At 38.1% G+C, this 27,437-nt stretch overlaps 2 protein-coding genes across 5 annotated transcripts in view; one reads left to right on the top strand and one right to left on the bottom strand.

Annotated features, from left to right (window-relative positions):
• Positions 1–10,926, bottom strand: part of CEP57L1 (centrosomal protein 57 like 1) — an 88,689-nt gene extending 77,763 nt beyond the window's left edge. For all 3 annotated transcript variants that reach the window (XR_003521612.1, XR_003521613.1, XR_003521614.1), the window contains exon 1: positions 10,716–10,926. The gene's annotated coding sequence lies outside the window, so the exon portion shown is untranslated. The remainder of the gene's footprint in view (positions 1–10,715) is intronic.
• Positions 10,927–11,316: 390 nt separating this feature from the next.
• SESN1 (sestrin 1) overlaps positions 11,317–27,437 on the top strand; it is a 113,355-nt gene continuing 97,234 nt past the window's right edge. Inside the window, exon 1 of one of the 2 annotated variants that reach the window (XM_027602052.1) lies at positions 11,317–12,509. In XM_027602052.1, coding sequence (XP_027457853.1) covers positions 12,231–12,509 — 279 coding nt within the window. In that variant the 5' untranslated portion in view covers positions 11,317–12,230. The remainder of the gene's footprint in view (positions 12,510–27,437) is intronic. The other variant, XM_027602049.1, reaches the window with a different exon arrangement.

Here is a 27,437-nt window from a genome sequence, read left to right on the forward strand (position 1 = left end):
CTGGTATTTCTAGTATATGCCTTACTCTGATTAATGGAAGGAGTTAGTCTTAACCATCTGGGTAGTAGTCAACTCATGTCTTTTCTTTTTTATCTCCCATATCCAATAGTCACTAAATTCTGTTGATTCTACCTCCTAAACACCATCCTTTCTTCATTCTCTCTCATATAGACCTTCAGCTACTACCCTATCTCTATGCCTCACTGTTCAACCAAGCTTCTTCAAAGAGTGGGCTATATTTCACATAGATTATACACTTCTTAAAGGCAATTCTGAACAGGAGCTTTTTAAGTATGCTGCTGCATACTTATTGCCAATCACAGAGTTGTCCATAGTAGGTTTTCAATAAACACTGAATAAATGAATGCAAATATCTGGCTTCCATCCCTCCATCCCCCTCTGAGTGAAACGAAAAAGGTCACTGATGAATTTCTGATATGAAAACTGCCCTGTCTTCTTTAACAAATAAAACCAGATCCTCTGAGGTTGACGATGAAAGAAAAAATCTCCATTTGCAGAAGGGCAAATTATTGAGTACCAAGTATTGTCCTCAATATTCACTTTCACCTTGGAGATCTTATTAGCACTGTCCCTACCCACTGTCTTTCACTGGGGGAAGGGTACTGGTCCCCCTATAATGCTCTTTCCTAGTTAGATCTATGATCATATGACTCTTTTCTTTCTGTTTTTTGATACAGTAAATATAAAGTTATAAAACTTAAATAAGACTTTATTAAGGCTAGAAAATAATACAAGAGAGCAAAGATAATAAAAGGAAACCAGGTAGCAAATATTCAAAGTTAGGATTTTCTCTCTGGGGCTTTTAGGCCCCATTCTATCCTACTTACTGATCTATCTTCAACTGGTTAGCGCTATTTTAGCACCCATCACTCAAGAATTCATGCCTACCATATTCCCTCCTTAAAGACTAAACCTAGGAAAGCCCAAAGAGATCCAGACTTACCCATGCCCACTTACTTAAATCCTTTTTCTGAGTTGTAGTTCTCTGAGCTGGAACCTACCTTTTGGTACAAGCCAAACAAGAGAAATGCCAGCTCTTTAGGAGAGACTCTTTAGGAGCATGGTTTTACCCTACAGGCCATCCCAGGTCAAACAATCTTTTTTTTTTTTTTAAGATTTTATTTATTTATTTGTCAGAGAGAGAGAGAGAGAGCACAAGCAGGAGTGGCAGGCAGAGGGAGAAGCAGGCTCCCTGCTCAGCAGGGAGCCCGATACATTACTCGATCCCAGGACCCTGAGATTATGACCTGAGCCGAAGGCAGCTGCTTAACCGAGCCACCCAGGCGTCCCTTCAAGTCAATCAATCTTTATCTCAACACAGCATAGTTATTCAATATTAATGTGGAACTATATGCCAGATGCATATATTTTACTGTAACAGGGGCTACTAGTTGTCAACTCATCTAGAAACTTCAGCTTTCTAGACCTGTCGGTAGCATTGTGCATACTGACTAATCATTCCTTCTGAAATTTTCAAATCTCTCGGTTACCCATCTCCTGGTTTCCAGATTATTTTCTTCTTTTCTAGTTAGTTTCAGACTACCCTGGCTGATTTCTAATTCTGTATTCTCTCCACAGCCAAGTGTATTCACTCCCATGATTATAGTATAATGCTAACATAGTGGTTAAGTTTTGGGTCAATTCTACAATTTTTTTTAGCCATGTAAGCATAAAATAATTTATATGCAAAGCATTCAACAGAGTGCCTGAAACACAGTAAACATTTAGATATGGTAGCTTAAAAGCAAAATAAAACAAAATATTCCAACAGACTTATAGTTTTCAAATATATATCTCTAGCTCAGACCTTGTTGCTAAACTTAAGACCAATGTAAATCCACATGAGATGTGGGGCCTAGGAAAACTTGGTTACTCTCTGAGGGCTGAACTATAAATCAGTATATAATCGACCAAAGCAGATATATGCAAAGTTAGCTTATAGAGTCAGAGACTAGGCTACAATATAAATGTTTTAACAGGGACGCCTGAGTGGCTCAGTCAGCTGAGCGTCTGCCTTCGGCTCAGGTCATGATCCCAGGGTCCTGGGACTGAGTTCCATACCGGGCTCCTTGCTCAGTGGGGAGCTTGTTTCTCCCTCTGCCTGTCACTCCCGCTGCTTGTGTCTCTCTCTCTCTGACAAATAAAATCTTAAAAAAAAAAAAAATTAACATATTTAACAAATGTTTTTATTAAAAAGAAGAGTCAGGAATGGAAAAAGAGAAAAAGCAACTCAGGGAAGAAAAAAAATGAAGGTAATTAAAGCTCTACTGTGGAGGTTCTCATAGCTAAATGCTATTAAGTGACCACAACATGTCTCTAGCTTCCTTTGTTCTGATTCCAAGTTCCTAAGCAATCTGATGATTTTTCACGTAACTTTCTTACACAGAAAACTCCTTGGTCAGAGAGTCTATATGCTATCTACTTGGCAAATATCTCAAAATATACTAATAAACTGGCATCCCGATAAATCCATCAGTCACTCACATACACACACACACACACAAAATCTCCATGTCTCACAAACTCTTGCACACTTAGCAAGATTGTGTTTTTAAGCTTCCAGACTCATTGTCTCTGAGGCCGGCATTACCTTGATCCCCAAACCAGGCAAAGACCCCATCAAAAAGGAGAATTTCAGACCAATATCCCTGATGAATATGGACGCCAAAATTCTCAACAAGATCCTAGCTAATAGGATCCAACAATACATTAAAAAGGATCATCCACCACGACCAAGTGGGATTTATCCCTGGTATGCAAGGGTGGCTCAACATTCGCAAATCCATCAATGTGATAGAACACATTAATAAGAGGAGAGAGAAAAACCATATGGTCCTCTCAATTGATGCAGAAAAAGCATTTGACAAAATACAGCATACTTTCCTGATTAAAACTCTTCAGAGTATAGGGATAGAGGGAAAATTCCTCAATTACATAAAATCCACCTATGAAAAACCCACAGCAAATATCATTCTCAATGGGGAAAAGCTGAGACCCTTTCCCTTAAGATCAGGAACACGACAAGGATGCCCACTCTCGCCACTATTGTCCAACATAGTACTAGAAGTCCTAGCAACAGCAATTAGACAACAAAAAGAAATAAAAGGTATTCAAACTGGCAAAGAAGTCAAACTCTCTCTCTTCGCAGATGACATGATACTTTATGTGGAAAACCCAAAAGACTCCACCCCCAAAGTACCAGAACTCATACAGCAATTCAGTAATGTGGGAGGATACAAACTCAATGCACAGAAATCAGTGGCTTTCTTATACACTAACAATGTAACCTTAGAAAGAGAAATTAGAGAATTGATTCCATTTATAATAGCACAAAAACCATAAGATACCTTGGGATAAACCTAACCAAAGAGGTAAAGGATCTATACTCTAGGAACTGCAGAATACTCATGAAAGAAATTGAAGAAGACACAAAAAGATGGAAAAACATTCCATGTTCATAGATCGGAAGAATAAACATTGTTAAAATGTCTATGCTGCCTAGAGCAATCTATACTTTCAACGCCATCCTGATCAAAATACCAACAGCATTTTTCAAAGGGCTAGAACAAACAATCCTAAAATTTGTATGGAATCAGAGAAGACCCCGAATCGCCAAGGAAATGTTGAAAAAAAAACAAAGCGGGGGGCATCACTTTGCCTGATTTCAAGCTATATTACAAAGCTGTGATCACCAAGACAGCATGGTACTGGCACAAAAAACAGGCACATAGACCAATGGAACAGAATAGAGAGCCCAGATATGGACCCTCAACTCTGTGGTCAAATAATCTTCGACAAAGCAGGAAAAAATATGCAATGGAAAAAAGACAGTCTCTTTAATAAATGGTGCTGGGAAAATTGGAGCTATCTACAGAAGAATGAAACTCGACCATTCTCTTATACCATACACAAAGATAAACTCAAAATGGATGAAAGACCTCCATGTGAGACAGAAATCCATCAAAATCCTAGAGGAGAACATAGGCAGTAATCTCTTCGACATCGGCCACAGCAACTTCTTTCAAGACATGTCTCCAAAGGCAAGGGAAACAAAAGCGAAAATGAACTTTTGGGACTTCATCAAGATAAAGAGCTTCTGCACAGCAAAGGAAACAGTCAACAAAACAAAGAGGCAACCCATGGAATGGGAGAAGATATTTGCAAATGACACCACAGACAAAGTGCTGATATCCAAGATCTATAAAGAACTTCTCAAACTCAAAACCCAAAAAACAAATAATCAAGTCAAAAAACGGGCAGAAGACATGAAAAGACACTTCTCAAAAGAAGACATACAAATGGCTAACAGACACATGAAAAAATGTTCATCATCATTAGCCATCAGGGAAATTCAAATCAAAACCACATTGAGATACCACCTTACATCAGTTAGAATGGCAAAAATGGACAAGGCAAGAAACAACAAATGTTGGAGAGGTTGTGGAGAAAGGGGAACCCTCCTACACTGTTGGTGGGAATTCAAGTTGGTACAGCCACTTTGGAAAACAACGTGGAGGTGCCTCAAAAACTTAAAAATAGAGCTACCCTATAACCCAGCAATTGCACTACTGGGTATTTACCCCAAAGATACAAATATAGTGAAAAGAAGGGCCATATGCACCCCAATGTTCATAGCAGCAATGTCCACAATAGCCAAACTGTGGGAACAGTCAAGATGCCCTTCAACAGATGAATGGATAAAGAAGATGTGGTCCATATATACAATGGAATATTACTCAGCCATCAGAAAGGATGAATACCCAACTTTTACATCAACATGGATGGGACTGGAGGAGATTATGCTAAGTGAAATAAGTCAAGCAGAGAAAGTCAATTATATGGTTTCACTTATCTGTGGAACATAAGGAATAGCATGGAGGACATTAGGAGAAGGAAGGGAAAAATGAAGGGGGGGAATCGGAGGGAGAGACGACGAACCATGAGAGACTATGGACTCTGAGAAACAAACTGAGGGTTCTAGAGGGGAGGGGGGTATAGGGATGGGTTAGCCTGGTGATGGGTATTAAAGAGGGCACATACTGCATGGAGCACTGGGTGTTATACACAAACAATGAATCATGGAACACTACATCAAAAACTAATGATGTATTGTACGGTGACTAACATAACATAATAAAAAAATAAGAATAAAACTAAACTAAAAAAAAAAAGACTGTTTCTAAGCCCACAGGACTTAGGAGTGCTGTTTTTTTTTATGGTAAATTCATCAGTGAATTTCATAATAAAGGCCTCTTAGAGACAAGCCAGTCAGCTTTTTCCTTGATTAAAGCACTCTTCATTTAAAGCAGCAACTCCTCGGGGCACCTGGGTGGCTCACTCCATTAAGCCCCTGTGTCTCCCCTGCTCAGTGGGGAGTCTGCCCCTCACCCCCTTGTGTATGCCGCACTCTCTCTCTCAAATATATAAATAAAATCTTTTAAAAAAAGGGCAAATTTTCTAAAATGTTTTCATTATAAAGTACCTGCTCCCAATTATCTTGTGTTTTTGTTAACAATAGATAAATATGCAATACCTTTGAAAATTCTGTGACATTATATTTTTCTTCCATTCATCCATCAAATATGTACAAAGTTCATACCAGATGCCAAGCACTGTACTCAGAGCTGCAGATGATGAGCAAAAATCAGCACAGTTGCTGCTCTTCTGTGCTTAAGCTTTAGAAGCAAACACACACTGGGGCACCTGGGTGGCTCAGTCAGTTAAGCATACGACTCCTGATTTTGGTGCATGTCATGATCTCAGGGTCATGAGATCAAGCCTGATGGGCTCTACGCTGGGTGTGGAGTCTACTTAGGATTCTCTCTCTCTCCCTCTGCCCCTTCCCTGCCCCCCTGCACACAATCTCTCTCAAATAATAAATAAATTTTTAAAAGGCAGGCATGCTTTCACAAAATTATCACAGACCATTATAAAACTACATTTTTAACTTATTAGCAAGTAGAGACATACAGTAAAATAAGAGTATATTTATAATAGGAACATTTAATCAGATCAGGGAAACTGAGAAAGCAGTATTTGAGCTAAGATCTATAGGAAGAGAAGTCAAAGACAGGCTAAAAAAGTCTGGACAAAGAAAACAGTACAAAGGTACTGCATCTATACTCACTGTCTCCAGTTCTTCTCCCATTCTCTCTTAAATAAAATGACCATCTGACTTTTATACTCTTTACTCCACCAAAACTGCTCTCAAGATCCTCAATGACCTCCATTCTACTAAGTACAGTGGTCAGTTATCAACCCTCATCTCACTTAATTTAGAGCAGCACTTCACATACTTAGAACTCCTTCCTCTTTAACCACTTTCACTTGGCTTTTAGGACACCACACTCTGGGTTTTCCTCTATGTTCACCGGCTGCTCCTGCATAGTCCCCTTTGCAGATGACTCCAGATCGACTCAAACTCTATGGAGCGCCTCTTTTTGTGACACCAACTATTCTCAGGCTTTAACTGCTATTAAAACACTACTATGAAATCCAATTGTTCTATCTACAGCCAGGTCTTTCATCTCATCTCTATACTCATTTACCCAACTTGCCAACTCCACATTTCTACTTGAATATCTTAGAGACATCTCAAACTTTACATGGCCAAACAAAACTCTTGACTTCCACCTCCCTACCTCCGTACACAAACCTGGAGACTTTCCCACAACATTAAATGGTAATTCCTTACTTTTTATTGTTCGGCCTGAAAACTTTGGAGTCATCTTTGACTCCTATACTCTCACACCTCATATCTAATCTATCAGTAAAACTTGTTGGCTAAACTATCATAATAGATCCAGACTGGGGGCCTCTTCCCACTGCCTCCACTGTTAGCACTCTGGTCCAAGCTACCACTATCATCTCTCACCTGGAGTATTACTTTATTTTACTTTTTTCTTTTTAATTTTATTTTATTAGGTTATGTTAGTCACCATACATTACATCATTAGTTTTTGATGTAGTGTTCCATGATTCATTGTTTGTATATAACACCCAGTGCTCCATGCAGTATGTGCCCTCCTTAATACCCATCACTGGGCTAACCCATCCCCCCTCCAAAACCCTCGGTTTGTTTCTCAGAGTCCATAGTCTCTCGTGGTTCGTCTCCCCCTCTGATTCCCCCCCTTCATTTTTCCCTTCCTACTTTTTTTTTTCTTGGTAACATATAATGTATTTGTTTCAGAGGTACAGGTCTGTGATTCATCAGTCTTACACATTACTTTAGCTTCCTAAGTAGTGTCTCTGCTTCTACACTTGCTTCGCCCTGGTCTATGCTCAACACAATTTCAAAGAAGTAATCATTTTAAAAAATCAGATCATGCAACTGATCTGCTCCAAGTCCTCCAATGGTTTCCTATTTTAATTAAAAAGTCAAAGTCCTTTCAATCACCTATGTGACTTCCTTTCTCTGTGATCTCATGTTATTCTCCTCCCCTGCACTCACTGTGCTCCAGCCACATTGCTATTTCTTTGCTCCTGCCCACAGGCCTTTGTACTGGCTGTTCTCTTCACAGGAATGTTCTTCCTCCAAGTATCTGTACAACTTATTCCTCCTCCGACTTCAGATCCCCTCAAATGTCCCCTTCTCTGACCACCTTATTTAAAAGTGAACCTTGCCCCCCACAATCTGGCACTTCCTAGTCCCCTTCCTGGTTGGCTCTTATTTTTCTCCACCAAATTTGCCTTTCTTTACCACATCTATTACATATTTATTGTCGATCTCCCTTTAATAGATGCAAGCTCTATGACAGTAGGGACTTTTGTACAGTTGACCTTTGAACAACGTGGGCGTTAGGAGTGCCAACTCCCCACCAGGAAGTAAAAAAATTCCACAAATTTTAATCCATATAACTTCTGATGCCTCCCCCCAAACTTAACTACTAAAAGCCTACTGTTGACCAGAAGCCTTATGGATAACATAAATGATTAACACATTAACACATATTCTGTATTCATACTCTATACCGTATTCTTACAATAAAGTAAGCTAGAGAAAAGAAAATGTTATTATGAAAGCCATAAGGAAAATAGATTTACACTACTATATTTATCAAAAAAAAATGCACAAGTGGACCTCTGCAGTTCAAACCCATGTTGTTCAAGTGTCAATGTATATTGTGCTCAATGACATATGTGATTGTCCCATTACATAGTAGATACTCAACAGATATTTGTTGAGTGTATAAATGGATGAAGGGAATATGAGAACCAGTGACTGAAGAAAGATCTGTATGGCTGACGCAGAGATAGGTGGAGAGTGGTAGGTATATTAAAGTGAGGATGGAGAGGTGGAAAGAGACAAAATGATATTATGCTTAACAAAGAAGTTTTGCCTTAAGAATAGTGAGACAGCAATGAATGATTTTAAGAGAAAAATCTAGTCAGAATTGCATTTCAAAAAGATCATTATGGCTCCAGTGTGGAGAACTAATGGAGAAAGGCCAGAATGAATAATCCCTATTGCGGTAGTCTTGGCAACAGATTATGGCAATTTGGAAAAGACTACGCTTGTGTAGATGGTGGGAAAAGGATGGATTTGGAGGATATTTGGGAGATGAGATTGATAGGACTTGGTAATAATTGGTTAGAGGTATGAAGGACAGGAAGAAATCAATAATGCATAGTTTTCAAATTTTCAGAAGTGGATGGTAGGGTCGTTAACTGAAATAGGAAACACTGGTTAAGAATCAGACTCATTAGGGGCGCCTGGGTGGCTCAATTGGTTAAGCAACTGCCTTCAGCTCAGGTCATGATCCTGGAGTACTGGGATGGAGTCCCACATCAGGCTCCCTGCTCGGCAGGGAGTCTGCTTCTCCCTCTGACCCTCTTCCCTCTCGTGCTCTCTATCTCTCATTCTCTCTTTCTCAAATAAATAAATAAAATCTTTAAAAAAAAAAAAAAAGAATCAGACTCATTAGATGGGCACCTGGGTGGCTCAGTTGGTAAAGCGACTTGCCTTCAGCTCAGGTCAGGATCCTGGAGTCCCAGGATCGAGTCCCACATCAGGCTCCCTGCTCAGCAGGGAGTCTGCTTCTCCCTCTGACCCTCCCCCCTCTCATGCTCTCTCTCTCTCAAATAAATAAATAATCTTTAAAAAAAAAAAAAGAATCAAACTCATTAGAGATAACCATGCATTTGGTTTTAGGCATGTTGAACTTGAGGTGCTTTTGAGACGTCAAAAAAGAAATATCAAGGAAATGGATATATGAAAGCTGGAAAGGTAAAGGTGGGTGGAGCTATACATTTAAAAGTCACAGGTGGTAGCGAAACCATGGGTATGGAAGGGATTATATTCAACTATGCAGTAAAAAGGGGACCTAGATTTAATAAACTACCCTACTCTTTGTGCAATGGACAAAAGAGGATGAGCCCAAAAAAGGACAAAAAAGGAATCTTTTTTTAGTTTTTGAAATCATACTCATAAGAAGTTCACATTTTTAAAAAATTCTGATTTAAACCAGTAGCATAGAATGTAGCAAGGCTTTCCAAATTAGACCAATTCATCGAAACTATAAATCTGTTCAAGGACAGGTCACTTTCAAAATCTGGAAAATTCAGGTACTCGTCTCTTCGCAGCTTCAAAGTACATCAATACACAAAAAGTTATCCCTCCCAAAATATAGGTGATTTGGCTAATTTGCAGCACTCCTGGGCCTCACCATATGCTGTTCTTTTAGCCCTCTTTCCCTGGGATGAAGATTTCCCTGCCTTTCCAGCATTAAGCTACTGATCTTCTTTCCAGCCATCCCAGATAGCCAGATATCATATTGTACTGTAATTGTGTGTTTAACCATTAGATTCTATAACTAGATAAGGAATGTGTCTTTTTCACTGTTGTATACTCAGTACCTCACAAGACTAAATTTTTATCTTTTTTATTTTTTAATTTTATTTTTAAAAGTTTTTATTTAAGTAATCTCTACACCCAATATGGGGGCTGGAACTCACCACCCAGAGATCAAGAGTTGCATGCTCTTCTGACTGAGCCACCCAAGCGCCCCATGGCTCAATTTTTAGAAACACATCTATTCCACAATGTGAAGAATTAAAATCTAATTTGGTTTTCAGTCCACTGACTGCCTTTCACACCTTGACTTTTCTCAAGAGGAATGACTTTTTAAAAACAAATTTTTAAACAAATGAATCTTCCAAATATACTCATTTTGGAGATTTTTATAGGTCTTTTTTCATATAATGTTCTTAAATCCTGCAAACATTCATATCTAGGAATACTGGGGATTCTTTTCCCCTTAGTCTCATACAAAATGGATGTGACAACTCGCTTTCAAAGCCCTGCGTGGTATTTCATTTGAGCGCATAAAACACAGAACACCCCTATTCAATGCCAAACAAAAGTACAATTGCACAGAGATACCTAATCCCTCGCGCGCGAGTCCACCTGAAAGGGCGGAAGCAGAGGCCGCAGAAAATGCACCGGTTTCCACAGCATCCCTCCAGCCCGGCCTTTTGCTGCTCCCTAAGACCCTTGGGATCGCAATCACTCCTCGCGCCTTAAGGCGCCCTCGGCCTGGGGCATTCGGACTACTCCTTCCCAGGCAAATTACTGACACTATCCCTGGACTAAGGAGGACAGCTCTAGATAGCCTGGTCTCCAAAATCCCCGAGGAAATGGAAGAAGGAAAAAATCCTGTCAAAGAAAAACTGGCAGCCAAAGCTACAGTGCTCACCAAGTCGACGTTATCAACCTCCGTCCGTCCGCTCTAACCGTTGGCTCGAAGGCCGCTACAGGTAACGTCGCAGTGGCTCCTGGGGACTGTAGTTTCTATCGCCAACAGAACGCGTCGGCACATCAAAAAAAACTACATTTCCCAGAAGTCAATGCGAGACCGCCCTGCCTTCTTAAATCTCGGATTTGGGGTAATAAAGAGACTGTCACTATTTTCAGGCTAATCTTAAATTTGGACTCAATTTCTTCCAGGTGTGTATTTACGCCCTCTTTCTTTGCCGTGCTTGTCTTGTCTGTAATAGTTTCAGTATACTTCAACTCCTTACTTTTCTTTCCCCTTCTCCAGCCGGGAGAATCGCAAACGTCAGGGGACGACAAACGCCCCCGACGCAAAAATGCCCCTTAGGCGCATGCGCCTTGCTCGCCATCACGCATGCGTAGCAGCCGGCCGCAGTTGGCGGCCGCTCGCGGACTTGGGGTCTGGAGGTAGCCGGCCGGAGGGCGGGGCTTTTTCCAATGGCTTTGCCTCCGCGGGTCGCATCTGCAAGGGCGGGGAAGAGGGCGCTGGGGAAGGGGCGGCTCCTGGTTAATGCCGGGCGGGGAAAGGGGAGGGGCTGGGGGTGAGGACCCCATCTCCCCTCCCTGCTCCCGCCCTCTGGGCCGAGCCCCACCGATGGGGCTGGCCGAAGGGGCGGGCTCTGCGTCTCCGGCCTGGCTTCCCCGCCGGCTCCGCGGCCCAGCCTGGCTTTCGGGGATTGCTGCCCAGCCCTGTGCTCGTCAGGTTTAATGGGCGGTGGGCGAGGACGCAGGTATAGGAAAAGAAGTGGCGTCTGCTCGGGGATCCAGAATTTTCGGGGCCGGAGACACTTTCCTCCAGCGCTGCAGTTGAGAGAGCGGCTGCCAGAAGCTGCCGCCACCAAGGAGTGACTGGGTCTCCAGCCGCGGCAGCCGGTGAGCAAGGGTTTGGCGAGATTTCCCCGCCAGCTCCCGGCTGGCCGCTGAGGGATAGGGAGGAGCTGCAGAGGGCGGAGACTGGTGCCGGAGGAGGGGCGGGGTGGGAATGCTCCTGAGAACACAGTGGCTGCCCAGACCAAAAACGCCGAATGGCTGGAGCGCATTCAACTGTTACCAGCCTTTTTGGGCAGAGCACGGGTTTGACAGCTCCACAACGTGAGGATATCCGCTGACCCCGGGAGGCGGAGGAGAACACTTCCCCGAGACTGCCTTTCCAGCAAAGCCTGCGCTGTAGGGTTCCAACTTTCCAACTTTTTTTAGTCTCTGACAAGAAGACTGCCCCTTCATGTAGGAGAGGGTGAGTTCTGTCTTGCAGATCGGTTGAAAGCCATTAATATAAAAGACACTTCTGGTTCCAGATGCCTCCCAGACATTTGTGTTTTCATGACGATTCGATTTCTCCGATTTTATTCTAACATTTCTCGTTTTAAAAATACAAAGTGCTTTTGGGGACATGCTGAAGGGTAACTGAAGACGGCAAAGAAAAAAATCTCCAGTTGTCATGGCTGAAGGAGAGAATGAAGTGAGATGGGATGGACTGTGCAGTAGAGATTCAACTACTAGAGAGACAGCACTGGAAAACATTAAGCAAACCATTTTGAGAAAAACCGAGTATCTTCGTTCGGTGAAAGAGACGCCTCTTCGTCCATCACACGGGCTTTCAAATGCTGTTTCTTTGGATGGGTTGAATAAACTTCTTGCTCATCTGCTTATGCTTTCTAAGAGATGTCCCTTTAAAGATGTAAGAGAGAAAAGTGAATTTATTTTGAAGAGCGTCCAGGTAAGAAAACATTGTAATTACAACTGTCCATCTAGTATAGTGCAGTTTTACTTGCAGTTATTCACTTTGTATTTGCTGCTAGGTGGTTATGTGAACCCATTACGAATTCTCTACATCTTAAATTTAGAGTGGCTTGTAAAACATTGAATCTGGGGCCAAAACTGTACAAGAGGAACTAAAGTAAAAGCAGTTTTCAAATACAAGTAAACAAGAATCGTCTTTCTAGAGAGTTTTAGCAGAAACTGCATTCCTCGAAGTGTGAGAAAGTTAGTTAATTGCAAGTAAAGACTTGCTTTTTCTTACATTTATTTTTACATGTTTTTAGGAAGTACAGCCAGTATACTTGTCACATTGTTACAAACAATATTCTGTGTGGAAAGTTTCTCATTTAAAAGCCTCTCAAATGATAAAGGATATTAAATGTTTCTTCACTTGTTCAGGATAATTGGTGAAAGTTTTCTCATGTTCTTAAAAGCAAAACAAAAAAATCAGGGTCTGTTCTCTAAAGACAACCTTTCTTTTTTAAAAAAAAATGAATTACATAAAATAATAAAAGCCTATGTTATAAAGGAGCTAACATCTTCAGATTGAAAAGTTGAACCCAGGTTGAGTGAATGCTAGAAATGCTCATAGTAAATTATTCATTAGTTTTCTCTGTGTTTGCCTCAATTGTTTGATTTTTCTTTTTCACATACATACCTACTTAAGTTTTCAGTGCAACAGTTTAAAAATGTTAGTTTTCCTCCTGTTCTCTACATAATCAATTTCTCCTGTTTTATTGGAAGATTTATTAGGAGGGTTTTGTTTGGGCTTGTTTGTTTAGAGAAAGGTTGTTTTTAGATCCTAAGAATGGTCAGTAACACTATGCTGGTCACTCTAAATTACTCAATCCATGTGTTCGAGGTCATTTATGGGAAGTTCTTAAAACTTATAGTTTACTTAGGTATATATATGTAAGCTAAGATTAATAGTTTTTCTATTTTGGTTAGTTTAAAGCAACAGAAAAATAATCATGTCCATAAAATGAAGACTGTTCAAAATCTTGGGATATTTCTTCACACAATAGTTTGGGAACAGTTGTTACAATTCATTTATCCAGAGTTATCCAAGAGGAATTAATTTTCTAGATACCTGAAGTTTACCCTTTTAAGCCTTGAAAGTTATTTCTCTATTTCTTAGACTGTAGTGTCTAGAACAACCATTTTTTTTCCCATAATGGGATCATCATTAGGCACATCAAGTACTATTGTTTAACTGAGGTGGAGTGTATAGGACTGCATGATCCATGTTTTTTGAATTTTTGTGTTCAATTTTTAATAGTTTTTCTGTTCCCTTACTGTCAGTATACTTTGTTCTCTTCCTGAATCTTTAATTTTGCTGCTTATTTATATTCAAATGGGAAAGCAGATAACCAATTTAGTTAAGAATTATATTGAAAACAGAAGTAATTAGGCTCTGGGGAGTGCAGGGTCAGAGGACTGTGATATATTGGTAAGTAAATGGGTACTGGAGTCAGACCTGGGCTCAAATTCTCCTCCTTTATTAATGTACTGCATAACCTTGGACAAGTTACTTGATCTATCTGAGTTTGGATTTCCACATCTCTGAAATGGGAATAATAACATAGAGCTGTTGTGAGAATTAAAGGAGATGTAAAGTGCCCCCGTATAAAATGAATGGTCCTCTCCTTTTTCATAAGTGAAAGACATGGGCTATGTGATATATATTTCAGGGTTCATTCATCCTGGAAAAAAGTTCAAGAGTCTCCTCCACTGTGAAGGTTTTCCATAGATTATACTCTTTTTGCATCTCTGCATCTATTGCACTTAATTCCTGCTACTATTATAACAGGCACTGTACTTATATTGTGCTATCATCACATTTATGCCTGTCCCCTCGGAAGGGCCGTTAAGTTCTCAGGAGTATTGGCTGGGACCTGGAAGCTACTAAATATCCAGTGGATGAACAAATTCGTATTTGGTTTCTTTTTATTTCTTATCAGCCTGAATAAAGTCACCAGATTAAGCATTTTCCATCCCCACATTATTCATGCATGTCTTCAGACAACAAATGTTTATTGAACCCCTGGCGAATGCCGTTCTAAGAACCAGTGGTGAACAATTTTGACATTTTACTGGAGACAGACCATAAAGAAATAAACAAATAATGTAATTTTAGATAGTAAGGGAAGACTTCCCTGAAGAGATGACATTTCAGCAGAGGTTTGACAAATGAATAGACATAATCCAGACAAAAATGAAATTTGTGAGGGGGACATTCCACACATAGGGAACAGTTGTGTAAAGAGCTCATGGCAAGAGAGTGCAGATGAGTTCTAGGAACGGAAAGTAACACAATGTGGTTGGAGCATATTTTTGAAGGGAGAGTGAAAACTTAAGCACATTCTCTGTCAGATATGGCTCCAATACCTTATTAGCTCTGCAGTGTTGAGTAAGTTGCATAATTTCTCCTTGACTCAGTTTCCTCATCTGCAAAATGAAGACGATGCTCACAATGAGAATAAAATGAAACAATGCTTGCAAAGCATAGCACAGTGCAATAGCACATAAGAAATGCTCAATAATATTAGGAATTCTTACTGTCTTTAGGCAGGAGTTGGGTAACAGGATCTTGTAGGCCAAGTTAAGAGTGGTAGACTTTATCCTAGTAACAATTGGAATCCACTGAGGGGTTTTGAGCAAGATGGGGACATGATCCATGGTGTATTTGAAGGATTACTTTGGGACCAATGCAGAGAATGAATTTCAGGGGTCAGGGGTGGATGTGCAACATCAGTTAGGAGGTTATTCCACTAGTCCAAAGCAAAAATTATGGTGGAGTAGGATATAGTGGGGAAAAGTGGGAAACAATGTATGGGTTTGGGAGATTGCTAAGAGTTAGAAACCACAGGATATAGTATTGAATTGGGTATAGGAGATGAGGAAAATAACAAAATCAAGGATGCTCTCTGGTTTCTGGCCTGAAGTACTTGGTGAATAGTTCAGCCATTTCCTGAGACAGAATAGTGGTAAAGGATCAGTTTGGGAGGAGTGATGAGTTCTATTTTAGACATGTGGAGATTAAGTTGCCTGTGATACATCTGATTAGAAAAAGCTCCTGAAGGGATTTCTGTCCCTGCTACTATGGTTGTAGTTCTGACATTGTTATCTGTCACTTCTCCAGACTTAACCCATCCTCCACCTTGATATCCATCCTCCACATAACTTCAGAGTCATTTATCTAAAATGAAATCTGATCATGTTACTCTCCTGCCTAAAATCCTGGAGGATAGAATTTAAACTTAAGATGTCACGTAATGTCCAATGTCATCTGGCTTCCATATACCGCTTCAGCCTCACGTGAGAAACCAAATTATAAAATGTAGTGCTCCATAATGCTTTCTGTTATTCATTGATAGAGTAGCAGAAGCTGAACTGAATTTGCAATTCCTGCAGCTGTACTTGCTCTTAATTGCTGTAAATCAGCTCAGACTACCATAGTCAGGAAGAGAGTTGGTGGGGTAGGGGTAGGATGGATTCAATTCAGAATGGCTAAACCTGTAAAAAATTGGCACATTGGGAGAGAGCATTCTCTGTATTCCTGTTCTTGATTTATTGATTTCACATCAACATACTTAAATCTGTTGAACACATTTTTGAGAACTGTTCTGTGCCAGGCACTGGACTGGAAGATCAATAAAACTTGTTCCCTGCTTTTGAGTAAGGTCTTCTATTCTCATAGTAGGCTTTATTTATGCTGGGTTTGTTGTTGTTGTTGTTCTTAACCTAACCATAATACCTTTTCGATATGTTTGATTCTCTAAACAAAGAAACAGGTGTATTAACACTGGCCAGATACATTAGTATGGTCTACTGGTGAACTGTAGTCTTTATGATGCACATAATTAAGGGAGGAATGTGAGTGTGTAAATATTCATCAAAAGATTATGAGGAGTGTTCAAAATAGCCAAGTACTTTTCTGAGAATGGTCATTTGATCATTTTCATTTCTGTACTGTGAAAAAGGAAAACTGTTTTCTTATAAGCATGCCAGCAATTAACACTATCTGAAAGTAATGTGGTTTTAGAAAATTTGGAACAAGTAACAAAGTATATATCTTGTTAAGTCGGGTGGAGGAGGCTTTCATTTAGTGAAGCATTGTTACCCCCCACAAGGAGAAATGAAACTTTAGCTGTTGGGTATGATACAAATTTCAGTTGTTAAGGGTTGCAGTTAGAGTATCCTTTTGATATCCAATTTGGGTAATATATAGTTTGTAGGTTTAACAATAAGAAATGTATTGCTTAGTATAATCTTGAGGTTGGGCAGTTTCAAGCTTAACTGATTGATTCATTATCAAACTACATTACCTGTTTGCCTTCTATCTCTCTGCTTTCCTTTCCTCAGCATAGCAAGTACTGTCTCTACCCATGGTGGCAAGGTTGCCTCAGCAGTTCCAAGCTCCATGTGCAGTCATGACCCATCTACAGATGAGAAGAGTTTCTTCACTTGTGTCTCTCAGGGAAGATAAGCTTTTCTCAGCCTCCAGCAGATTTCCTGTCAGTTTTTATTGACTAGGGTTGGATCACATGCCCTTTTCTAAGCTAGTCATTGGCAAGGAAATTGGGCGTTTCTGGTTTTGGTTTGGACTAATCTGCGTTCAGCCCCTAACAGCCAGGACACCCCCATCACTTGAACAAAAAAATTTCTGTTGGTGGGGAAGAAGGGGGATGCAAGGTAGTCAAGTTTAGTCAGAGGCTGCTATTAGAACTGATCTACTCTCTCACTAGATAAAATATTGCTTTGGTCTAGTTATAATTTAGATTCTGTTAGATTAGAAACATAATTTATAATGATATAAAATGTAACATGAGATTAGGAACATTCTAGAAGCAGATTTGGCCTTTTAAACTGATTGTTTTGTTTTGATTTCTTTTTTACTGCTATGTCTAGTCAAAGCCAAAAATTTAAGGTAGTGCATCTCAAACAATTCACTGCTACTCTCGGCCACAGCAAATATGAGAGTCTTCTTTCAGTATTTACACTAAGTTTCTTTCTTCCATATCCACTATTTTCTGGCCTTTCTTATTTTATTAATATACTGAGAACTCAGCCCCTTTCCTTCAGAAAGCCTCCTAACTTCTCTATTCAGTGCCTCCTCTCATTCCTACCTTTGACCACTTTCTTCAGTAGCTTTTGATCTCCGTGGGGAATGCTATTTACCCTCAGGTTGTCTGTATTTCTTTGGGTGGAGAATGTGAAGAAACTGAATGCAGCTTTTAACTACTTTTTTTTCCTAAACGGTTTGCAGACAAAGTAAGAGCTTATCTTTTTTTTTTTTTTTTAACCCACTGGCTTACAGGATGAATCATATCTGTACTATCTACCCTCAGTGTCCTCTTTATAATATATAAATACACCCTGTCCTCTTCCTTTGTTCTGACTTCAGAAAGACTGAAACTAACAAGGATACTCTTTTTTTTTTTTTAAGTTTTCAGATTTCAAATATTTAATTCCTGTTACAGTGCCCCAGATGGTCTCTGGCATGAAAAAAAAAAATGATTAATTTAAAATTTTTTTTTTTTAGCATGTTGTTTAATTTATAAATGGGATGTAGTGTTTTGCAGAAAAATGGGGTGTTAAACACTTGCTTATTAGCTTTCAGTTTAAGGTCATGGGTTGCTCGCGACATTATGAAGGACCTTGTGAAACAATAGTTTAGCTTAATTAGATTTTCGCATCTTTAACACTTTGTGCCCTTAAAGTGCTCTACAGATCATTCGTGGAGTAAAAGAACTAGAAAATAGGTGTGGGTGTGCTGTTTTCTTTTAGAGTTATATTCATTTTCCTTTTGGTGACCACTAGAAATTTCCAGGATATCTTTTAACCATTTGAATAGAAAATAATAACTCAAACAGCCAATTTGAGGATTTGCTGAAGCTGACCTGACAGAAAGTAGACATGGAATCTTGCGTATAATAAAGGGTTATCAATCACTTAAAACTTTGATACAAAAGGGTCCTATTTGGTATCATGTCTTAATCACATAGAATTTTCATATTTGAAAACAGTGTTTATGTGGAAGCAAATTAACATGGACTGGGGGAACCGTAGAAATGGGGAAATTTTTAGAACTTGTGGAAGGACAAGGGAGATGCTGGGGGAGGGGGACAGTGCCTAAAATGCATAGAAGGATGAAAGTACTGCTGGAAGTACATTAGCACCAAGCAAGGTTTGCCACCAGTTTTAATCTCTTTGTCACAATTTCTCAAATCAGTCTATTTTTGTCAAACCATATGGTAAAATACTTGCTTTTTTTAATAGAAGTCAATGGAAAATAGGACTTATTTTGACCCAACTTTTCTAGACCACGTTTATTACAATGAGACCTTTGATGACCTTGATAAAATTACCTACTACTTTAATTATGCAGGCACAGTGTACTCAGGGGCATCTGAGAGTTCCTCAGAATATTTGATGATGGTATTGTTTGGCAGCATTGGGCAGACTGGAAATTGAAATATGAAAACCTCAGCTAAATAGGCATACTATGGAAACATTCCATGCTTTGCTTTTTTTCCCTTTTGGTTACTACACCACGTTAAACTAGTGCTGATAAAGATACATTTATAATGTTTGTGCGTTTTAAAAAATCTTTTAAAAGATGTTTGTTTTGGGGGGCACCTGGGAGGGCTCAGTCAGTTAAGCATCTGCCTTCGGCTCAGCTCATGATCCCAGTGTCCCAGGATGGAGTCCTGTTTTGGGCTCCCTGCTCAGCAGGGAGTCTGCTTCTCCCTTTGCCCCTCACTCCTCTCGCTCATGCTCTTTCTCTCTCTCTCTCTCTCTCAAATAAATAAATAAAATCTTAAAAAAATAAAAGATGTTTGTTTTTTAAAAAATGCTTTTTCACTGGAAATACTTAGGGAGTTTTGTAGGATAACAGGACCATTTATTGGATCTTTCCATTTGACAATGTTATTGTTAAAAGTCTGAGTGTTACTAGTAGACTGTCACAGTTTTTGACATTTTTCCATTTATAAGAAAAAAAGTGAAATTTGGCAACACAAGAATTATCTGTCTTCTCATGTTCTAATCTCTTTTATATAACAAAATAGGAAAATTTTATTAGATTGCAGTGAAATATGTCGTTACCTTAGAAAGATATTTTTAGTTTTATATTTTATTCTTAACCCATTTTTTAAAAATTTTTTATTGTTATGTTAATCATATATTACATCATTAGTTTTTGGTGTAGTGTTCCATGTCTTACCCCATTTTTAATATAAAAAGGGAAACCACTTCATAGATTTATAAATTATTATTTGTACTATAAAATTACCTTAAAACAACTTAAACCATGCTAAAGGGAAACAAAATTTATGATGTGAATTTTGTGAGTGATCCAAATCAACTTTCATATATACATATTCATTAAATGAAGAGTATTCATTTAATAGTATAAATAGTATTCCTTTAGTGTTTTAACTTTAAAATTGTTTAAATTGACAAGCTAATATACTTTCTAAAAATTAGGTAGGATAATGTGTCAATTCTATGTGTAATATTCAGTAAAGTCTAGTTAGAATCTTAGTTTACCCCACTAAAAGTAAGCATTTACTGTTTTGATACTTAAGCGTTTGACAAGCATTGCACACTCATCTTAAAATTTTACATGATTTCATTTTCTAGCAAGTTGGCAGGTGTTAGCTGTCTATAATTATAACTGAGTAATTTTTCAAATGCTATTCATAGCCTAAACACAGCAAGATATTCTTCCAATCATGTGATAAAGGCCAAGCCTTGCAAAATAGTGGTAGAGTGATATGTTCAGTGGTACTGAAGGACATATTTAAGAGAAGCCTTTCAAAAGTAAAAAGCGATTTAAATGATAGGGAGACAGGTTTTCTCACAAAACAATGTCTCTCAAAGTTGTATAATGATAACACCTCACCAAATTAAGGTGTGTCTACTTTTTCATCTAACAAGTAATGTATGCATTGGCAGACTTAAATTATAAAATATAATCTGTATTGATTCAGTTTTGTTGATGACAGAGGTTCTAAGAAATAATTGAATTTTTTTTGAGACACTCTAGATTTTACCATTGAACCTAGTGAATTATTTCTTCTCATATCATTTATTAGGTATTTGTTGTGTACCTTCTATATGCCAAACACTATGCTTATCTGTCTTTTGACATGGCAGGGAAAAGGCTGTTTCACTTAATTTTAATAATGATTCTGCTTAAAAAACATTTCTTGATTTATTTTGCTTTCTAACTATTTGAAGTGTACAGTCTCACATTGACTAGACATATTACTTCAGAGTGATTTAAAGATCTTACTGTAAAAAAATAAAGATCTTACTGGATTTTCTTTACCAGCCATATATGCTCATGAATAAATTAACCTCTGTAGTCTGTTTCCTCATCTGTGAATTTACATAATTGTCTACCTTGTGATTTGATTATTAAAAAGATCATATTGGTAAAGCATTTTGTAACCTTCAATACTTTGTAACTTACAAATTTATTTATGAATAAACTCTTTGAGACTAATTATCTGTAAAATGAGGGTAAAAATAATACCAAACTCAGAGTAGTTTTGAGAATTAAATGAACGTGTAAAGCATGTAGAAGTACATAGTAAGTGCTCAATAAATATTGGCAGTGCTGTTGATGATGATGATAAGCTTGATCTGAGGTGGTTTAGTTAATGAGTCAAACTCCAAACTGGCATTACTTCAGGATTTTTCGTACATCCCACACTTTGTATCCACATATATTAACACTCCTAATTGCCTCTGTACATTGAATTTTTATATATAAGCTGATTAGTGCTGATGTCCAACTTTAGCAGAGGGTTCTTCTAACCAGCCACTGCCCCAAGGTAGGTGTTTGGCATGCTCAGAGGTTTGCCATAGTGGTGATGGCAGATGTGTAGCATCCATCCCCTCCTTGGAGTCTAACACCATTCTGCTATGTCAGGATGGCACCAGCAGGGAAGAGTTGCAGGCGGGCAGCTGCATGTGCCATCCGGGTGGTCAAGTGTACATGGGGAGGTCTACGGCCAAGGCCTTTGCTTCAGTATTTGAACAGGATTAGAGTATAATTGTCAAGATCATGGGCTTTGGAGTTAGTCAGACCTGGCTTTAAGTCTTGCTCTGCCAAACTCTGTGACCTTGGGGAAATTACATAACCTCCTTAAACCTCAGTTCCCTCACAGAGTTGAAAGGATTAGATGAGGTAACATGTGCGGTGCTTACTGGAATCCAGTAAGCACTCGGTGAATGTTAACTATTAATATTCTGTTCTGCCCCCACAGTGTGATAGAAAAGAGATGGGAAATTGAGCCCCTGACACGATATGCTTTTTAGGGCACCCCAAGTTCCTGAGCAGCTGGAAAAGTTTGCATCTACTTTCCAGGTTCCCTGGCCCAGAGGATAGCACCCTAGAGGAAAAAAACCCCTCTAGGAAGCAAATTAAGGATTTTATAAATATTGTTTTAGCTTTCTGGGAACTAGTTTCCTCCCTTGATATCATGTTAGTCTATTATTCCACTTGTGAGCTTTTGACTTTCAAATACATCTCCAGGGACGCATAATATAGGAAAAGCAAATCATGGCTTGTTTAGTTAGTTGTTGTCAATGTTGTCAGTAAGCAACTGAATCTTCTGTGCCTGGTCGATTCATACCTGATACTTCAGGCAAGTTATCTGCTACAGACTGTTAGCCTTGAAGGTCTAATAAGGAGATTAGAGCTGTGCTGTCAGTGTTCCTACTCTGCTCCCCACAATGGGATCCTGACATACTCAACTGAAAGTCCCCAAAACCGTCCTTTCATTCTTGCCAGCTACTGGCCCAGCTTAGACAGCTTGATATGATTAAAACAAAGTAATCAGAGATACCCCAGGAAAGGTAACAGGACTTGAAGAGATTTTGTACCACGTTAGATTTCTTGAATTTGCTTGGTTGTGTGTGGCGTGTGTCTTTGAGACTCCTCCTAAGCTGCCATGCCTCTCCCCATTAAAATCTGTTGTGCCATTGGAACCAAGTTACCGTAAGTCACCTGCATATAGTCTTTTCATCTTTCTAGTTTGGCAGAATGTAAACTTCTAAATGTGGTAAGAATAGGCATTCTTTATGGTGAGCCTGGTTCTTAGCCCTTTTCATATATATATGAATAAATATATATATACATGTATACATATATATACACACATAAATATGTGTGTATATATATGTTCAGTTTTCACAACAACACTGAAGAGTAGGTATTATTATCCCTACTTTATCATGAGGAAAAATCAAGGCCCAGAGAGGTTAAATAACTTGCCCGAGGTATTGTAGCTAGTAAGAAGAGCCAGGTTTCATACCCAGGCATTGAGACTCCACAGACACCACACTTTTCACCATTATACTGCACTTTCTGAATAAAAATTTAATATAAAGCTCCTAGCAGTGAAAATATTTATTACTTTTTGTTCCAAATTTGTTTTCCTTCAGGATGAAATGTAAAACTTTGGTGTTTCTAGGGGAAACCACATTCTTAGACATTAGTAAAATGCATACCAAATTCTTCTTTAAACCCTGACCCATCTTGAAGTTGCATTTGGAACCTGATTAATTTCATGTTTCATTGTGGTACATAATTTTTAGTATGTCATCGTTACAAATTTCAGCTGATTACAAGGAGACTCTGGACTGTGATCTTGGAAATATGGTCTGTGAAAGGTTTATTTTTACATTAAGAGATTACCAAGTAAGATGATTTCTTTAGTGAACTGCCTAAAAGAAAATTTGGTATATTTCCATGAGTAATAGACTCAAGGTTTGCTTTGAATGTTAAAAGAGCATTCTCCTAGCTAGTTCATTGTTGCCATGACAGTGCTGGCAGCGTGAGTGTTGTAGTAACTCCTTGCAATGATCTTATTTTAGACCCTAACGTTTGCAGTGTCAAACATCCCCTTCCCCGCCCCATAAGTAACTCTAGTGGAAAAGTACTGGTTTTTTAACTGGCTTCTGGCTTTGTAGCTGAAAGACTGCACTATTGTGGGCTTAAAAAAAAAAAAAAATAGTGTAGGAGTGTTGAGTATTTTTCCTGTGGATTGTGAATGTTTGAAATTTCCCAAATTATGGTATTGCATTACATGTCATAACAGCAAGTTGTTTACAGCTAAAAAGAAAAGGGGCCTCAGTTGCCTTTTTAGAAATCAAGCCCAGATTGTATTACTTTGAGCTCATACAGAAATCATTTTTCTGTTTGTATGTCTCCCATGCATACTTTAAAGTTTTTGGATTCTTTTATTCCATTATTGTGGAAGATTGTTAGTAGAACCATGAAGGATTATGTTTAAATAGTGCAGTAAAGTAACTTTTTTCTTATCCCTTCCATAATTCAACACTTATCTGATCAAAATGGAACATCTTAATCTTGATTGCTTAAATTGTGAAATAAGTTATATATTGATTTTAAGAAATTACTCAATTTGAATTGTGTACTTAAATTAACGTAATGTGTTTTTAACTTTGTTGCCTATATGTTGCAAATTAAATTTTAAAATACTTCATCAGTATTTTCTAATTGTAAATCCCATCATAACTATACTGTTAAGTACAAAATATTTTCAAATTCATAATAGTACCTACCATTTTGTATAATTTTGTATACCACTTATTAGGTCAGAGTTTTGATATCTATGGTAGGTGCCCTAAAAATCTAGTATAGCATGATGAATCAAAATGATTTTGGCAATAAATCTTGTCAAAATCTAAATGCTATACTTCCTTCATTAGTAACAGCTACTAACAAATAATTCTATTTGCTTTGTTCTTAAGTGCTCCATTAAAAGTTTAGTTCATCTTCCTTAGATGCTAAAGATTTAAACAAACCTTGCACAGTTGGGCCTGTAGTGAATATTGAAGAATGGATGTAAGGCAAGCCCTTTTTTTTCTTTCTTCAGTTTAATATATGAGTAATTTTCTAAAGAAAAATTTGACTTCAAGCTAGAGTTATGTTTGGCTTTTCCAGCACAATGAGTATTTTAATCTTGATTTATTTTTTTTTTTATTATTCCCTTTAGTGCATTATATTATTATCTCCTTAGTGGTAATTATTAAGATTAAGAGGTGTCTAATTCCAATCTATACTAGTTTTTAATAGCTGCTTCTTTGAATTTGGGAGTTGATGTGTTATAAAATGTGAAGAGTCAAACCTTGAAATAAATATTCTGTTATTTTAGTACTACATGTTTATATCAAATGCTTTTTATTGGTTGGCATGAAACTATAGTTAGTGACTTTTCCTTTGAATACTTAAATACTTAAAATACTGAATGACAGGGTTATTGTTTTTTTTCTCCTGAAGCCCACAGCACCTCTAGCTGACCTCCCTCTCCACCTAAGGCTGAAATGAGTATACTTTTTTAAAGTTAGAATTCATTTTGAATTTTTCTTTGTGCTTGACACTGATCTGGCACTGTGGGGGATAGAAAAAGGAGTAGAAGGCAACCACTACCCTTAGGAATTTTGCAATGATATAGAGAAAAAAATTTAAGAGCAAATCAAGACTGTGACTAAAAATGTTAAATTTTATGATGGCATGTTGACAACAGTGCAACTGTTGTTAAAGGAATGTGTACATAATGGCTCACATCTAGGAAATCACTTGAAAGATTTATGTATGATGATAATCACTGTAGTGCTTTTTAGCATGTAAATGTATTATCTATATGTATTTTTATATAAGTGGATAATATCCTGAATATCCAATAATTAATTAGTGGATTAAATTATAATACATCTTTATCAAGGACTATTATACGGTTATTGAAAATTGTTTTAAAATATATTTATCAAGAAACAAAAGATTATGTATTTAAGTGGAAAAGAAATTTTTAAAATAGTGCCAAATATATATATTTTTATAGAGCGGGGAAATATGCATGCACCACATGCAATACAAGTACCAAATTCTCTACATGCACCAAAATATTAGCTGTAGTTCTCTTTTAGAGTGGGATTATTGGAAATTTTAGTTTTCCTTTAAAATAATTATAAATACTTAATTTTATTGAGTACTTATTATGTGCCAGGCATTGTTACAAACATTTTATATATAACATGTGCAAAATTTCAGGTGGATTATAGGTTTTGAGGAAGATATCTTCCCCAAACAAAATAAATGTACAAATACGAATGCACCCACTTGTTGGAAAATTAGAATAGGTTTCTGATTTATTTAGCCAAGGAAACAGGAACTTCTCAAAATCTAGTCTTTCTCATTAAGAAGAAGCACTTTTAGTCTTCCTGGTTACTGCTTTCCTCGGCCCCCAGGCCTAAAGGGTACAACCACTAAAGACATTCTCTGGATCACACAAGATCTGCAAAATTCAATTTTTGCTATACTTTTGCGTTTTTATATTTGAGGTTTATATCCGCGTTCTGGAAAAATTTATACAAACTATGCACTTTCTTTAAAGGCCCATTTCCCTGCATTATCTAATTTTATACCTACAACAATTCTCTGAGGCGAATCTTACATAATTCAAGTAGTGAATACTGGGAGGGCAGGAGGCATATCTGATTCCTAAGTGTCTATGTTCTTAAACATTAATCTGTTTTCCTATAGCTTTTTTTTTTTGCAATGAGCATGTGTTACTTTTATATTGAAAAATGACTTAAAATGCGTGCAGAAAAATTATTTGATATATAGAGTGTTATATTAATTCACAGCAGGGAAAGACCAGGATGGGTTAGGATAACAAAGCTTAATGGAGCATATAAATTTTAATGTAATAATTAACTTTTCTCTTCAACTCGTCTGTTTACACAAGTATACACTCCTATCTCCAACATGCCCAAACCAAACCTCTGATGATTGGCTGGAAATTAATGCTCTGTTGTACTTTCCTGCAGACTAAGTTTTGGCCTCATTTTTTTGTTTCCTTTTGTGGCCCCCTTTTATTTTCCTTTTGTCATCTGTCAGTGCATGTATGAACATATAACTATGACTTTTGTCAAAGCTCCTTCTCACTACAGTGTTGGGCATTATAAGTAGTTCCAGCTTGGTAGTTTCCACACGGTAATACCATCATAATTTAAAGATTGAGATGTCCAAAAGAAGTTGCAAAAATTATATTAATAATTATATTTAAAAACTAATTGAAGGGAAGTAGAATTTGGATCTAGAATCTTGTCTGAGGAATTAACCCGATAGCATAAACCAGGGCTGATACTCATCTAGGATGCATTGGCACTGTAATACTTGTTAAAATACTGAAGTATTTTCATACCAGTTGGTAAATGGTGAAAAGAAACTGCAAAAAGCAATAAAATTAATAATACATAGTCAGGATGGGTGGTTTATCTTAGAAACCACACATGCACTTAGATTCCAAGATGGTCTGGTCACTGAAGCTAGGAAGTTTCCTCATATGTCCTATTATTTCTAATGCTGAAGGTACAGAAGTCCTTGGGTGGGAGAGAAAGACCAGGCGGGTGAACTAAGGAGAACCTAATCTGAAAATCCACAAAAGAAGTGCCTCGTTGTGCCAAGAAGAAAAGCAGGGTCCAGGCCTTGATGGTAACTGGAGAGACTGCCACAGTGTGGGGGCAAAGACTCTTAGGGTATGGTTCACCCAGGTGGGCTTGAGCAGCTTTTTTTCGTTTAACAATTGAATTAGTTATCCATTTCTTCATAACAAATTTGGTGGCTTAAAACAATACACATTTATTATCTCACAATTTGTGTGAGTTGAGAATCTGGCTACAGCTTAGCTAGGACCTCTGCTTCACAATCTCCCATGAGGCTGCCATTAAGGTGTTAGAGCCATGGTCTCAGCTGAAGGGTCAAATGGAGAAGGATGTGCTTCCAAACTCATAGAACTCGGTTCAGTTGACCAGATTCAATTCTTCGAGGGCTTTTGGATTG

Source organism: Zalophus californianus, chromosome 7 (genome assembly GCF_009762305.2).
Source record: "Zalophus californianus isolate mZalCal1 chromosome 7, mZalCal1.pri.v2, whole genome shotgun sequence".
In the NCBI taxonomy this organism is placed as follows: Eukaryota; Metazoa; Chordata; class Mammalia; order Carnivora; family Otariidae; genus Zalophus; species Zalophus californianus.